General features: G+C 40.1%; 1 protein-coding gene across 1 annotated transcript in view; it reads left to right on the top strand.

The window, feature by feature from the left end:
* Nucleotides 1–15,277, top strand: part of sbno2b (strawberry notch homolog 2b) — a 72,047-nt gene that overhangs the window by 11,190 nt on the left and 45,580 nt on the right. Inside the window, exons 2-3 of the mRNA XM_028588285.1 lie at nt 5,513–5,739; nt 7,196–7,281. Coding sequence (XP_028444086.1) covers nt 5,632–5,739; nt 7,196–7,281 — 194 coding nt within the window. The 5' untranslated portion in view covers nt 5,513–5,631. The remainder of the gene's footprint in view (nt 1–5,512; nt 5,740–7,195; nt 7,282–15,277) is intronic.

The raw sequence follows: 15,277 nt of genomic DNA, 5'->3' as shown, positions 1-15,277 counted from the left end.
TGTGTTTTTGAAGTGACGGAAGCATGCTGCTTGTTAACCTCGGTCTGGCTGACAGACACAGTGACTCATGCAGCCAAAGGCAACCAACTGGCCTGGAATGTGGCCACATTGCTAGAAATACTGTTTCTAACGTCACTAAATCTTAATGCATGCAGTCCTTCTGTCCAGATAAGTCAGTCTGTGTATTTTGGCATGTATAGCACATGGTGTATGGGCTTGTTTCAGTTTTTAAAGATTTTACTGCACATGAAATGGCCTAATCTCCCTGCAGTGAGCTTTTGCACCAGGCCACCCACAGAGAGAGAGAGAGAGAGAGAGAGAGAGAGAGAGAGAGAGAGAGAGAGAGAGAGAGAGAGAGAGAGAGAGAGAGAGAGAGAGAGAGAGAGAGAGAGAGAGAGAGAGAGAGAGAGAGAGAGAGAGAGAGAGAGAGAGAGATGGGAGGGGGTTGTACAAAAACCAGCAGTAACCTTTGAAGTAATTAACAGATTTAACAGATTACACTGCAAAAGAGTCTTTCTCTCTGTACTGCTTATAACAAAGGTATTGTGTGTTATTTTAAAATGGCCACAGAGGACATACACAGACATTTTACTTAGCAGTCTTAATACAGACTATAAATCCAGATATTGACAAAGGGAGACCCATTTTTTAATAACCGAGCAGTGTTATAACAATGACTTGTGTATGCTGCTTTTGGATGAATGAACTCCTTGTGTCCCTTTTGCTTCGTTCTTCATCTTTTGTTTTTATTCTCCTATATCTCCTACCCTCTTTCCTCTACTGATAGCCTTTCTTTATCACCTCCCTCTTTTTGTTCATGCTAGGAGTAGCAGGGTGTTATGCGGGACCACTTTTACAATGATCAGTATCGATTATCCTCAGAAGCTCGCTGGAGGGGCGGGGGTTCGGTAACGGGACAACAAAAGACAGACATTTCTTCTGTTGCTAAGAGACAGTAACTGGCATGGTACTGGGGAGCGACGTGGCTACGGGTGATGGAATGACGGCACCTAATCAGGAGTGTGTTTTCAGCTGTCACACTTGTTGATCAAATCATTCTGTCGGCTGAGGAATGTATACTACTACTAGCCTAATACTTCTGTTATTACTACTACTACTACTACTACCACTACTGTATTACAGGGCAATTATGTATTCTGGCTTTCACATAAAGTGGTATATTGCTGAAATGATCTTTTCTCTACTGAATGTGCTGTCACAGATTAATCCCTGGATGTAATCCTTCAGTGACTTGAGACTACAGCTGTAGTTCTCATACACGGCACGGCAGAACCACAGGATTCAATAGAATAACACAGAATTATAAAGTGAAAAAATTAAGTTTCAGTTTAGTTTCTTTCTCTCGCTCACCCACTTACATGCAATCTATCTCTCCTCTCTATGTTCTTTTTTTTTTGTGGTAGTTGGGAAGTCCATGACCTAAATGTACAGTGTTACACCCAAGTAAATCATGATCGAAGGAGTGTGTGTGTGTTAGGGCTGGGCGATATATCGATATTATATCGATATCGTGATATGAGACTAGATATCGTCTTAGATTTTGGATATCGTAATATCGTGATATGACATAAGTGTCTTTTCCTGGTTTTAAAGGCTGCATTACAGTGAAGTGATGTACTTTTCTGAACTTACCAGACTGTTGTAACTGTTCTATTATTAATGACTATTTATCTAAAATCTAAGTGTGAAGATATTTTGTTAAAGCACCAACTGTCAACTCTAGAATATATCGCCGCAATATTGATATCGAGGTATTTGGTCAAGAATATCATGATATCTGATCTTCTCTATATCGCCCAGCCCTATATTAGAAAATATGGGATGTAGAAATAAGTGCTGAAAATGTGTAGAAGAAAAATTTTACAATTTAAAACGTTGGAAAAAACTAAAACAAACCTTATGGAGCTTTGATTTCAAAAAAGGTACTCCTGTTGTTATACAGTATTTATGTTTACATTTTATTGTTATTTGAACAGCTGAGCATTTAATCATGAACAAGGTGAAGAAACCTGTTTATTATTTATTCATTTGATTTTGCAACTGTTCACTGAAATAGCCGGTTTCTATGAAACTACATGTGACATGTCATATTTGGCTTTGACTGAACTGCTCTCGCTTTGCGGAAAAAATATCGGGATATATATTGTATATCGATATTCAGCCAAAATATATCGGGACATGACTTTTGGTCCATATCGCCCAGCCCTAGTGTGTGTGTGTGTGTGTGTGTGCTCAGATAATGCACATTGACCCATTCAGATTGAGTACAAATGTGCATTTAATCTGCGTGTGGCCTGCATGTTGACTGTTGGGGCGGGGGAGGTATAGTAAAAAATGAAGACCTAGGACCCAAATTAACTGGCCAGACGCTTAGGAACCTTTGATGGATCAGCCTCCTTCGTGTTTTGCATTGAGTACAATTCTGCATCACAAAAAGGGGCCTCACAAGGCTCTCGACAAACACTCCCTGACTGCCCCGAGCTGCTTTGCTTTTCTGTGTCTGCTTTTATCTGGATCCTAGAGGCTGGAAGCTGTCCATAATACGTATACTTTTGCTTAAGACCACTTGTCTAGGAAGTATACTAGTTGGTTCTTTGCTTTGGTCTTCACATTTGCATCACCCTTATCCAGACAGTATCACACTGGCAGCTTGAGGGTAAAATGGCCTCCCTTTTGTGTGTATTGGCTATGCGAGTGCTGAATATGTTGGGGTCAGGTCTCTGTCTCTCTCTCACATGCACACAAAGGCCTTCTTATTTAGACCCTCATGAACTCTATCAGGATTTATTACCTCAGCTTTGTCCCCAGTGAACACGTCTGGCCTGTGTTCCAGATTGGGTGCACACTGAAGGAAGGGAGAGGGGCAGGAAGGTAACCGTTTGGTTAGTTTGAGGCAAGGGAGTGTTACTGACGTTACACAGACATGCATTGTGGAGTGCTGAGAGAGAGGACTGATTCAGCAGTCCAAATGGTGAGATATTTGTTAATTTTCAGCCTAATTGTAAAATAGAATTAATTTATTTATATATATATATATATATATATATATATATATATATATATATATATATATATATATATATATAAAAATTAATTCCAGGAACATCCCTCCCATCGCCGCAGTCCTGAGGTGACATACAGTACGGAAACGGCAGCATGTTAACGCCGCTGAATGCCTTCCACCTGAGTTCACAGCCTCTGCAAATGGAATATATAAATATATATATATATATATACCTATATACATAATGCATTTAGAATCACTATTTTACCATTTGTGTTCCCACATACCTCACAGAAACACATCTGTTGTAAGCACATAGTGATAGTGTGCTGAAGCTGACTTCATACACATTATTCCATATTGTACTGTTATAAAACCTTAGTGTTAGGCAGCAGAAGTACAAGCCGTGTGCGTGCGTGCGTGTGTAAGACTGGAGCTTTGTTGGCATTGCAGTGAGCCTTCTGCCTGTGTCCAGAGACTGGTCTAGCTAGTCTAACCTGTCATTATATTGGGCACGCTCAGCTTGAGCTGTTAAACACACACACACACACACACACACACACACACACACACACACACACACACACACACACACACACACACACACACACACACACACACACACACACACACACACACACACACAGAGCTAGTACTATGTCGACTAAAGGCGCTGACACACTAACCCGATAATCGGCCGTTGGACAGTCTTGGTGATTATCTGGTATATTATCTGATGAGCAGGTGGCACCTTGTACGGCAGCCTCGGCCACAGTGTGTGAATGTGTGTGTGAATGGTGAATAAAGAAAACGCTATATAAATATAAATACATTTAGATTTACAGTACTTAAAGTGTCCTACATTTATGCATTATCCCTGCTAATTTGGGCTTTATTTTCCATTTATTGCAAGTTTTACTGCACTTGAGGTGTTATGGTGTGGACACACAGGGCCAAAAATCGGCCATTGGACAGTCTGGCGAGGTCAGTGACTCAAATCTGTTCAGTGTGTCCCGTGCCGTCGTCCATCTGAGGGGCCGTCTGCCTTCATTTTGGCCGACCTGACATGTTCAGCCGGAGACAGGGCAGTCGGGACTCACCCGGAAATGGGGAGCGGAATGAGCGTGACTATAGTCTCTCAAAATCTGACGAAAATCTTTTAAAGTGACCCTTGTTGATCTGAAATGAAGACAGATTCAGCAACTGCATGGCCTATTTCTCGCTTAAAGTGTTTTCAGAAACACGTTTCAGTGAACTATTTTAGTACAATATGAGATCGTATTCTGAACGAGCCGCCATGACAGTCTGGCGTTGAATTTCCGGAGAAAACAAACCCATTTGACGCGTTCGTCCAATCAGCTGCCGGTTTTCATTTTTTTAGCAACAATACAGATAACGCCGCCTGCTGTTATGCAGATGTATTACGTCTCATCTCTTCAGTGTATTCTGAGGCACTTTTTGGACCAACACGGGGAGACTGATCAGTCCGACTGGCTTTTCTTCCGACGGTTGGCCGTCTGGTTGGTGTGTAACTGCCTTAATATCTAGTGCCTTCTTACACTTTGATTGTAAAAATTAATAATTTTGTGTAACATTTAGTCTAGGCTTTCAAAATATATAATAACACAAAATCAAACGATCTGCACCAACAAAAAATAAGTTGTCATAATCTTCATGTCAAATATCACTAAGTTCATAATCAGTTGCTGTACCTTAGAATAGGCCTGTTCCTCTGCCTCCCAGCCTGCTTGCTTTGTTGTGGACCTCCTGTTGGGATTTTAATTGGTCTTCTGATGAATTATGAATACGATCTGAATTCAGTTTGTGTGGTGACAGAGACAACTAGAATCATTCTTGAGATGGAAGACCAATTATTTGTCTGTAATCTGCTTCATGTTATAAAAGTTACTGATTTAACACTGTAAAACATTTTTTATGTTCTTTATTTTCATACAGTTTGAACTGTTCAGGAGTGTATGAAGTAATGGCCTATCTTGTGAAATTAACCTGTTTATAGTTTAAGGGCAGACTTATTGCTTTTTAAGGCCTCTTTTAGTTTACTCTGTTGACTGTTTGTTAAATTGAAAGCATTATACAACATTTATATAATCATTAATATAATCAGTTTACATGAAGTGTACTTTTATCTCCTGATCATTGTCAGCCAATGTTACAGCTCTTTTGTTGTGTGTTCTTTAATGGAGGGCATTGCAGATCAACCACACTTTGTTATTTATTGGTACTCTTGCCTTTGTACTATCTCATACTAATTTCCGTTTAAATAACAGCATGGGTGAAAAGCATATGGCCATTGAAATAGGCAAATGCTAGACCTCAGTGACTCTTTACACATGCTTTTATACACATCCAAAATGTTGACGCGGTATCAATATGTCTGCTGGAACCAATTCCCTGTAACTCTTCTAATGTCTTTTTGCCCTTCTTTCCCCCTCCTCTACATCCCTCCATATCTGCTGTCTTCCTCAGGTCATGGAAAGCGTTTGCCCTTGTTAGAAGTACTATCTCAGACACAGCCAACGCGTGTGCGGCAGTCGGAGGGTGCATAGCCTAAGTCAGCTGGTGGTCATGTGTGAAGCTCTGGTCTGATGCCCACCCTGCCCTCAGCGCTGGCCATGGACGGGGAGAACTACCTGCATCCAGAAGGCCCTCAGCTGGACAGCAGCTTGTTCTCTGTGGCCACCTCTAACATGGAGGTATGCTGTGGGATTTTATTTGCATTTATCTAGACGCTAGATGCATTTTTAATTCATTTACATGAATTTTTTTTTTTTTTTTTTTTTATCGTCTTCATGTGTCTGTATTGTGTATACAGATCTGTGTTTTCCCTCGGTTTGTGGAAGACTTAGGTTCAAGTATTTGGCAGGGGTTTAGGGGTCCTCCCTCAAGAAAATGAAAGTTTTTCAAGAAAAAGAAATGCAATTTGACATAATTATGGACCAATGTTATTACTATATCTGTGTCCTAAAACGTTGGAAAAGCTAGAGCAGATAATAAATAAATAAATAACACTCAAAATGCTCAAAGACAAAACTTGTTTAGTCCACTGGGGTCCAACTACAATCATTAGCTGTGAGAAAAGTTATTTAGTTAGTTTTGATTCTCGCATTGATTTCACATTTATTCAGCTTAGGTGGAGCCCAAAACTGCTCGGGTGCTGCACCTAAGCCTTATAATTGTAGGGAAAACCCTGCAAATGCAAATCAAATGTTTTACTCACTTTTGTGTTAGCTCACTATTTATGAAAGTCATACATTTCTTAAAGTAAACTTAAATTTCACCTCTTGCTCTTATAGGATATGTGTAGCATTTTGTTTAAAATATTATAGTATTTTCTAAATAGTGCTAAGGATCAATCCCAAAAGACTGCTCAAATGTATTAATTGCATGTTGTGTAAGTTTGTAAGTACAGAACAATGCGTTCTTACATTGGAGTGGATGCTCTACCTAAACATAAAGGTTGAAACAATGCCAGTAGTAATCATCTGCAAATATGTGGGAAAGGAAGTGATCCTACTTGTGTTATGCATTGCCTGTCACAACTGCTTAGCTTAGCATAGCATTTTTGCAAATCGTACTCTGTCATCAGTAACACATGGTTTATAGTTCCAAAGACCTTGTGGAGCGAAGATTTAATTTGATGTTAATAAATATGAACCTCCTGTACTTTTCTTTTCTCGCTATTGGGCATGGCAATATGCACTGGTGATGATAGTGTTCTTTTGCACTGAATTGTAAACATAACAAAGTGTGATACAGCTCGCTGTTTATTTTGCCAAAAAAAAAAAAGAAACAAGCTCTACTGCACTTAAGATGTTCAGTGTTATATTTCTATGTTTTTTTGTAACATGACAGTGTTTCCTTTAGGATTTTTTTTTTTAGCAGTGGAGGGCAGGTCTGTCCGAACAACAACATTGGGCCCAATAACCTCTGAATAGTTCTGCTTGTTGTTAAATTGCAATGTGAGTGGCAGCCAACATGGCAGGTGCATTATGTCGACAGGATAATTTAAAAGGCAACCGCAACTGCATTTTTTTGTACAGCCCTATTTTTGATAGCGTGGTGGCAGAAATTTTGCCAGGGTGGGCCGCCACTACAAAATCAACATAGAAGAAACACTGATGGCAGATTTTCATTTTGTTCTGTTTTTAGAGTTCAATATATGCCTCCTCTGGTTCCTGGGGACCCTATCAGCAGGCTGGATACAGCATACACTGCCCTATGCAATCTGGAAACCAGTAAGTAAATACAAACTCACACACACCTTTGACAATACCATGCATAATCGTAAGCTGAGAATGACAGGATATCCGCTGAAAACATGACCAGTGAAGTGAGCAGTAACTTTGAAGTAACATTTTGACACTAGTTCATACACGGTGCCTGAGAACTTTCCATAACACATTTCCAGTACTCACAGCAGGCATTGGCTTTTAGATTGAGGGGCTGCAAACTGTTGATATTGGCCGATAACTAAGTTTCCACACATGAGCTGACAAAATGCCTCATAAGCCCTGGACTCTCAAGTGTTACACAGTTATATGTAGTTATTATGAGTGTGATGTTTGTATTGAAGGTGTCATGCATGGGTTGTGTGTAAATTTGATGCATTGTTGTATGAGACAGCCACATCCACATGGCAAACAAACACACACAGCCTATATTTAGACCTAAATAGGACACTCGGACTAAGTTGCATAGATAAAATGTATTCAAATTAGGGCTGGGCGATATGGCCTAAAAATAAAATCCCTGATGTTTTTAAAAACAAATCCGATTTAAGATTTAAATTGATTTCTTTTCTCCCCCTACTTAAAATCAATCTGCAGATGACAAAGAAATTGTTCAAAACAAGTTTTAACTTTACTTTGTTTTGACTCATACACACACGTACACACACATGGGGCTACATATTCAACAACAACAAAACGGATGCAACCTTGCCCCTATTTTCACCTGTTGCTGAGTAACGTACATTAACATCCCATGGTCTCTTGAATGTAGCATACCTGTAGCAAGCTCCTTTGTAGTAACTAGCGGTAAAAAAAAAACGTCGAAGAGGAGCTCCATGCTACAGAGCGGCAATTGCTAGTTGTTTAAGCCGCTACAGACCTCCGTCCCATTCAGAGGTACAGGAGCCCAGAGGGGAGCGTCGGCGGATGTTAAGGAGAAAATCGATTTTCATCTAAACAAATCAACGTTAACTACACACTTGAGTTAATCGATAAAATCGATTTATAGCCCAGCCCTAATTCAAATTAAGTAATTCACTATGTTAATATTATACAGGACATATACTATAAATTCAGAGTTGTGTATTCTGTGAAAGTAAGTATTTTTCCATAGGAGTAATAATTAGATATAAAAGGCACTAGGTTTATATTTATATTCAGAAATGTTCAAATAGAATTATAATTGTGTGCGTAAGTGCTTGAACTGGAATGTGAGGGATGCTGCTTCACAGTAAAATCGAGGCTACGTTTTAAAGTGTTTGAACAGGCCTAAAGCTTTTCAGACACTTCTTATGTTGATTGACTATTCATTATTACATATTATTGGATCCCATTATTGCATTCCTGACACTAGACCTAACACAATCAGGCCAATATCTCACTTTTAACCTGACACGGCACCACACACTCACGTCATTGGGGATGGCCTCCTTTATCAGACATCCTTCATTTCCTGTAGCGGCTGGCCAGGTGACGGCCTTACTAGGGAGTTAATCTCAACATCTTGCGTTCTCTGTTCTGTTTTAATGACCTCACCGCTAAATGAGAGATGTTTGTCTCTTTGCTCTCACATGGGGTGTGTGTGTGTGTGTGTGTGTGTGTGTGTGTGTGTGTGTGTGTGTGTGTGTGTGTGTGTGTGTGTGTGTGTGTGTGTGGGTGTGGGTGTGGGTGTGTGTGTGCATAAGAGAATGTGTAATTCAAAGGCTGTCCAACATCTTGTCTGCTCCGTATGTAGTATAAGCAGCACGTCAACAGAGCAGAAGCGGCTGCAGTCCTTGTCTGTTTACATCGCACCCGCTGAACCACGGGATCGCTGTGCACTTACAGTAGAATACCTTTTGACAATCACAGCCCAATACACTATCAGTGTAGTTAAAAGATGCAGCTGAGCCATCTACCTATCTGAATTGTTCAACATGCATTTTCTTACAGAGCTTTGGTTCAACGTGCTTAGACTTAGACTTAGAAAACTTTAATGTCCCCGAGAGGCAATTTGTTGTACAGTACAGGCATATAGACACATAATCCACAACACAAACACCGAACCAGACATCCACAGCGCTACCCATCCAACACATCAATAAATAGAATACAGCAAAAAGATTATATTGCACAATATCATAAATAAATAAAATAAAATAAAAACTACTGCACATTGTCCTACTTCACATATATTCCTTCAGTTATACCCCTCCCTAAACCTTATTTAACTGGGTTATTGACATAGGAATGAATGAGTTTTTTGCTCAGTTGGTTCTGATATTGGGGTATCTATATCTACGACCGGAAGGGAGCGGCTTGAACTCCACTGACAGTGGATGGGTTATATCCATACAAACCCTATCTGCCTTCTGTGCCAATCTGGTCAGATATAGTTGGTACAGGTTGCCTACCAACAATTTTTCCACAGATTTTAAGAATCTTCCCCAATTTGTTCCTATGGGTGATTTTTGAATGTCCATACCAACATACAATAAAGTAAGAGAGAATACTCTCGATAAAGGACTTATAAAAAAAGAGTCAAAATGTTGTTGTCGACATTAAAATAGTTAAGTTTCCTAAGAAAATACAAACGTTGTTGGCCCTTTTTTAAAAACTGCATCAGCACACTGATCCCAGGATAATTTATGATCAATGATGAGACCGAGATATTTGCACTCCGTCACCATCTCTATCTCCTCTCCTCTAATCAGAGTTGGAGTGGGTGAGGAAGCCCCACGTCTAAAATCAAAGACCAATTCTTTTGTCTTCGACGTGTTTAACTGCAACTGGGAGGCTTCACACCAGTCAGCAAATTCCTGCAACACTGGACCATGTTCGGTTTCATCTTGCTCCAGTAAACTAATCACAGCAGTATCATCTGCAAATTTAATTATATGACGTCCTGGGTGACTACTGCGACAACAATCGGTGTACAATATATAGAGCAGTGGTGACAAGACACTACCTTGTGGGGTCCCAATTGAGGTAAAGTGCATCCCAGATAATGTGTTTCCCACCCTTACTCTTTGTGGCCTCCCACTCAGGAAATCCAAAATCCATTTAATTAATGTTGAATTTAGCTGGAAATTGTCTCTAAGATTGTATTGAATGCTGATGAAAAGTCTGCAAATAAGATGCGAGCATGCGTTTTACAGCCCTCCAAGTGGGTATACAAATAGTTTAAAAGCACTGCAATGGCATCGTCCGTCCCCCTCCCAAATCTATAGGCAAATTGTAAAGGGTCAAGGACATGCCTACAGGAATTAATGATGTGTGTTTTAATGATCCGCTCAAGTGATTTAACTAAAAGAGAGGTGAGAGCGATGGGCCGATAATCCTTGGATGAGGATGGATGGGAGACTTTTGGAAGGGGGGTCACAACTGCTGTTTTCCAAAGCAGTGGAACCACCTGAGTGTCCATTGAGCGCTGGAAGAGGGAACAGAAAATTCCACTTAATTGGACCTCTGCTGCTTGGTTGCTGGTCTGACTTTTGCTTGGCTTTTGTAAATGGGTGTTTCTATTAGAGATGGATTTCATTTATAATAATAACTTCTCCAAGACCAGAGAGAAAACAAGAGACAGAGGACACTAGTATGTAGGCAAAAGCAGTGTAAACCGAAACTGCAGTCATGTACTTTTAGTGTGTAGCAGTGTCTGCTAACAGCAAAGAACAGGTATTAACTGTAATAGCAATCTCATATTAATGGTCACAGTGTGTCTGTATTTTGGCTGTGCAGTAACTGTGAACTATGTATCGCTATCACAGTTATCAGAAAGCCCTACCATGATAAATATCAGTGTCTTAAAAACTTAATATCAACATGTTATTAGTTTTACTAATGCGGTTAGGAATAAGGAACTTGTGAATTGAATTTGAGATTTATGTGGGTGTGTGTGTGTATCTGTTTTGTGAATCAATAGATACTTCTTATTTTAAAGACAAGATTTCATGCTCTTTGAGTCAAAACTAAAATGACTTACAATATCTTGTGTCGTACTTAAACACTCAACTCAGGAAGTGTGTGACGTGAGAGCACGGTCTGTTGTTTTCAGGTTCACTCAAAGAAGAACTTTCTGACATCACTCTCGGTCTTACAAAGCACACATACTGTATATTGTGTCTGTGGTTTAGAACAAGATTGGTGTGATTGAATATCATCTTGTGACTTCATTATTGTGTTGTAAAGGCCCTGCTCTAGCAAGAGAAACGTCCTGTGGTTTGAAGAGGTTTTAATTCAGCATTATTCTCTGCCAGTAAATGTTTTCTCCCAGAGGAACCAGACATGTTCTTTGAACAAAGGACCAGGGGCCTCATTTATAAAACCTGTTACGCAAGAAAAAGTTGCGTGAATCAGGGTGAAATTTGACGTCGCAACATTCCACGCAAAAGTCGGGATTTATAAAGAATTTCCAATGCGTAAAAATGTGCCCAGTTTTCCGCAACCTTTTGACCACGCATGTGATCGTGCATTATGCTCCCAAGGTTTTGTAGACTACATTGTAGTGAACTCTGATGGTATCCCCGTTTTCCGAACCCAACCCAGTTTTTGTTTTTCTGAACCCAACAATCCCGTTCTTTCCAAGCTGACCCAGAGCCGGTCGCGGCGCCCGGCGAGGGGCTGCCAACAATGGGGAGAGGCAGGGGATCCTCCCAAACCGTGCAGCGGAGGAAATGTGCTTTTCCTCCACTGCCCTCCCCTGCCTCTCCCGGTGAAATGCGCCCCGTACATCAGGGAGAGGCTAGGATCCTCCCACACTAAAGGAGACTTTTAGCGTCAATAAAAATGACAAAGGCACCTGACCAAACGTCCGTATTTTACGAGATGGGAGTGAGAATCTGTTGATGTGAGCACACTCTAAATTTTAATAATAAAGAAAAATTATGGTATTTATTATTTCTTCTAACTCAGTCATTGGCCTTGGCTCATTTTTTGTGAAGAACATAACCAATAACTTATTTTCTATGACTGCCCCCACTACACATTACATATAAGGTGTTCGGGTCTACTGGACCAGAGTGTAATAATTGTAGGTGCTATTAAACTTAACTGTGTGTGTGTGTGTGTGTGTGTGTGTGTGTGTGTGTGTGTGTGTGTGTGTGTGTGTGTGTGTGGGCTGTAGCGATACACTAATCTCACTATACGATACACGATATTCAGCTCACGATACGATATATATCACAATATTCAGCCTACGATTCGATATAATTCAATACACTTACATCATTTTCTGAAAGATTTAAAGGGGACCGAGTGATTTTGATGACATCTTGTGAGTGTTCCATTTACTTGGATTTAATTAATTGAACTGAAAACATCAATTACACAATATATGTCTCTGACTGGACAGAGAGTCTACAGCAGGGATCATCAACTACATTTTTTTCAGAATTTTTCTAAGCACTCTGGCGACCGGACTTTCAAATAAAGAAAATAAAATGAATTTATACCTAATACGCCTATTCTTGTTTGAAATTTTCACTTTCTTACTGAATTAATGCTACTATTTTTTTAAATGTATTAGTGTGAGCAAACTCCTAAAAAACATGGAAACTCCCTAATGATAACTGGCTCTTTAACTAAAAAAGATCTCCGACTAGGAGGCAGTTCACTGAGGAGTGATGGTTAAAGTCTGTGATTATGGAAACATTGTTGTAGTATGCAGCATCCTGATTGGTGGAAAATGCTTTCAGAAAGAAAGGCTGTTGTCAAGTAAACATGTCACTGTCAAAGACGCTGAAGCAAAATGTTGACGTGGAAAAGCCAAAAGCCCAGCTTTAATGATGAATGGACTGATAAGCAGGCTATGCACTTGTCATGTATGCCTCATTTGCAATGAAACGATGTTGCAAAATAATACAACCATCATCATCATCATCATCATCACTGAACATAACGATCGCGTCATTCACGTGCATATTAAGTAGTTCCAGATTGTCCGCTCCAGCGGAGAGTTTGGTTTGTTCAGCCAGCAGTGAGGTTTACAAGAATTTGTCAAAATTTCCAGATTCCCGGCAACATAAGAGAAACAGTTAGACTACAAACCGACAGCTTTTGTTTTAGCTTGTTTGTAAAAATTCGCTATTTGCAGAGTTGAGCTGTGTTTGCGTAAAACAGTGCGGTGGACTGAGCAGATTGAAATATCGCTTTCTAAATGTTTATGCCGGTCTACACAGGTGAGTGCATTGATAAGTATTGACTTTCTACTCACGAAGGTTTAATTGTAGCCTATTTACAGAAAAGAGACCAGCGTGAGTTCATCTGCCCCAGCGGCCATTGGTAACTCTGTATCGTTCCCAGTCAGGTGCTGCGTGTTTTAACCTTTAACGCACCCACATCTCGGCTCAGCTGTGTGTGTGGAGCTCGGGCATCGCTGTAGAGAATCCCGGCATGTGAATAGAGATGTAAATACAGGGGGCTGGGTTTTTGCTCTAAATGCTTGAAATGATAAATAACAGAACACATTTTTTCCTCTTTACATTTTGTGAATTCATGATTATTCTGCGGGCCAGACTAAAAACTTTGGCGGCGGGCCGCCAGTTGACATTGGCTGCTCTACAGCAACACTAGCGGCTGGCTGACCAAATCGCTCTTCCTGCAACGTGAACGGGGGTAAACACGGGGGTTTTGAATGGGACTTATGTATCGATACTCGCGGCATAAAAATCTATACTTTCTTGGGGGAAAAAATATCGATTTATATCGCAGAATCGATAAAATTGCTCAGCCTTAGTGTGTGTGTGTGTGGGAATGTTGTCTTTCTGCACCTGCTATTCCCACACAAAGTTACAAAATTGTTACATTTCAAGCATTTTCACCTGTTTTGATTAAGTTCTTAGAAATAAGCACCAATAATGCCGTTTTATAATTGAATTTCCTTGTTTTCTCCCAAAAAACGAAAATGATCATATGATCGTAAATGTGATCTCACAGGGGTAAATGGCAAATATGAACCATAAATGATGTATATATCATTGGTATTTGAGCTAAATCTGTTAAAGTGATGGTTTGGAGTAATTTCACCCTAGGGTCCTTTGCACCATGACCTCGAGCCAAACACCCCCCCAGAAGCTTTTTTCACCTGGGTCGAACATTGGGGGGTTTGCGTAGAGTAGCGTTATCAGCCGAATAGCTTAGCGCAGGGGCTAATGGATCCAGTTATGTATCTCGTAAATGACCCCACTAATAATGCCCGAAATGATACCAAACTTCTACACTAGTACAAATAGGTTATGTACTCATAAAACGATAGATTGGAAAGTTTGTAAGTACACCAGACGTTTATGTAAATAACACTTGCCTGTTGGCTTCTGCTCTCTGCTGCTCTCTGCTGCTGCTGCTGCTGCTGTTGTTGTTGTTGTTGTTGTTGTTGTTGTTGTTGTTGTTGTTGTTGCTGCCGGCAGTAAGATGAATGCTTAGGGACGTCTACAAATTACAACACCGAAAAGAGATGCAACAAAAATATTTATTAATTTAACTTTTTTTTTTTTTAAGTAAGTGCTGTAGTATAACTAGCAGGAGACAAGTTATAATTGAGGTAAGTTTGGAGACATTACCTTATTTAATCATTAAATTAATAAATATTTTTGTTGCATCTCTTTTTGGTGTTGTAATTTGTAGACAGCCCTAAGCACTCTTACTGCCCGGTAGTAACAGACCCAGGTGAAAAATCTTCTGGGGGGTGTTTGGCTCGAGGTCATGGTGCAAAGGACCCTAGGGTGAAATTACTCCGAACCATCACTTTAAGTATTAAGGCGGTGTAACAAAAATATGAACACCACACAAGGGTTAAGGCTTCCTAATAGGATTTTGTTTCGATGCTCTACCTCTGTTAGGAGCCCATTGATCTCACAATCACTGAATCGTGTTTTTTTTGGGGTTTTTTTCCCCATTTTTTTTCTTTTCATGATTGGTCATCAAGGGCTTCTTTACAAGGCTGCTATATTCATTGATTGATTAACATGGACCTTATTAGGACAAATATGGGATGGCCTTGGGAGGAGTGTGAGACTTGTGCACG

The sequence above is a fragment of the Perca flavescens genome, chromosome 9 (genome assembly GCF_004354835.1).
Source record: "Perca flavescens isolate YP-PL-M2 chromosome 9, PFLA_1.0, whole genome shotgun sequence".
In the NCBI taxonomy this organism is placed as follows: domain Eukaryota; kingdom Metazoa; phylum Chordata; class Actinopteri; order Perciformes; family Percidae; genus Perca; species Perca flavescens.
This window is presented reverse-complemented; position numbering and strand designations above follow the sequence as displayed.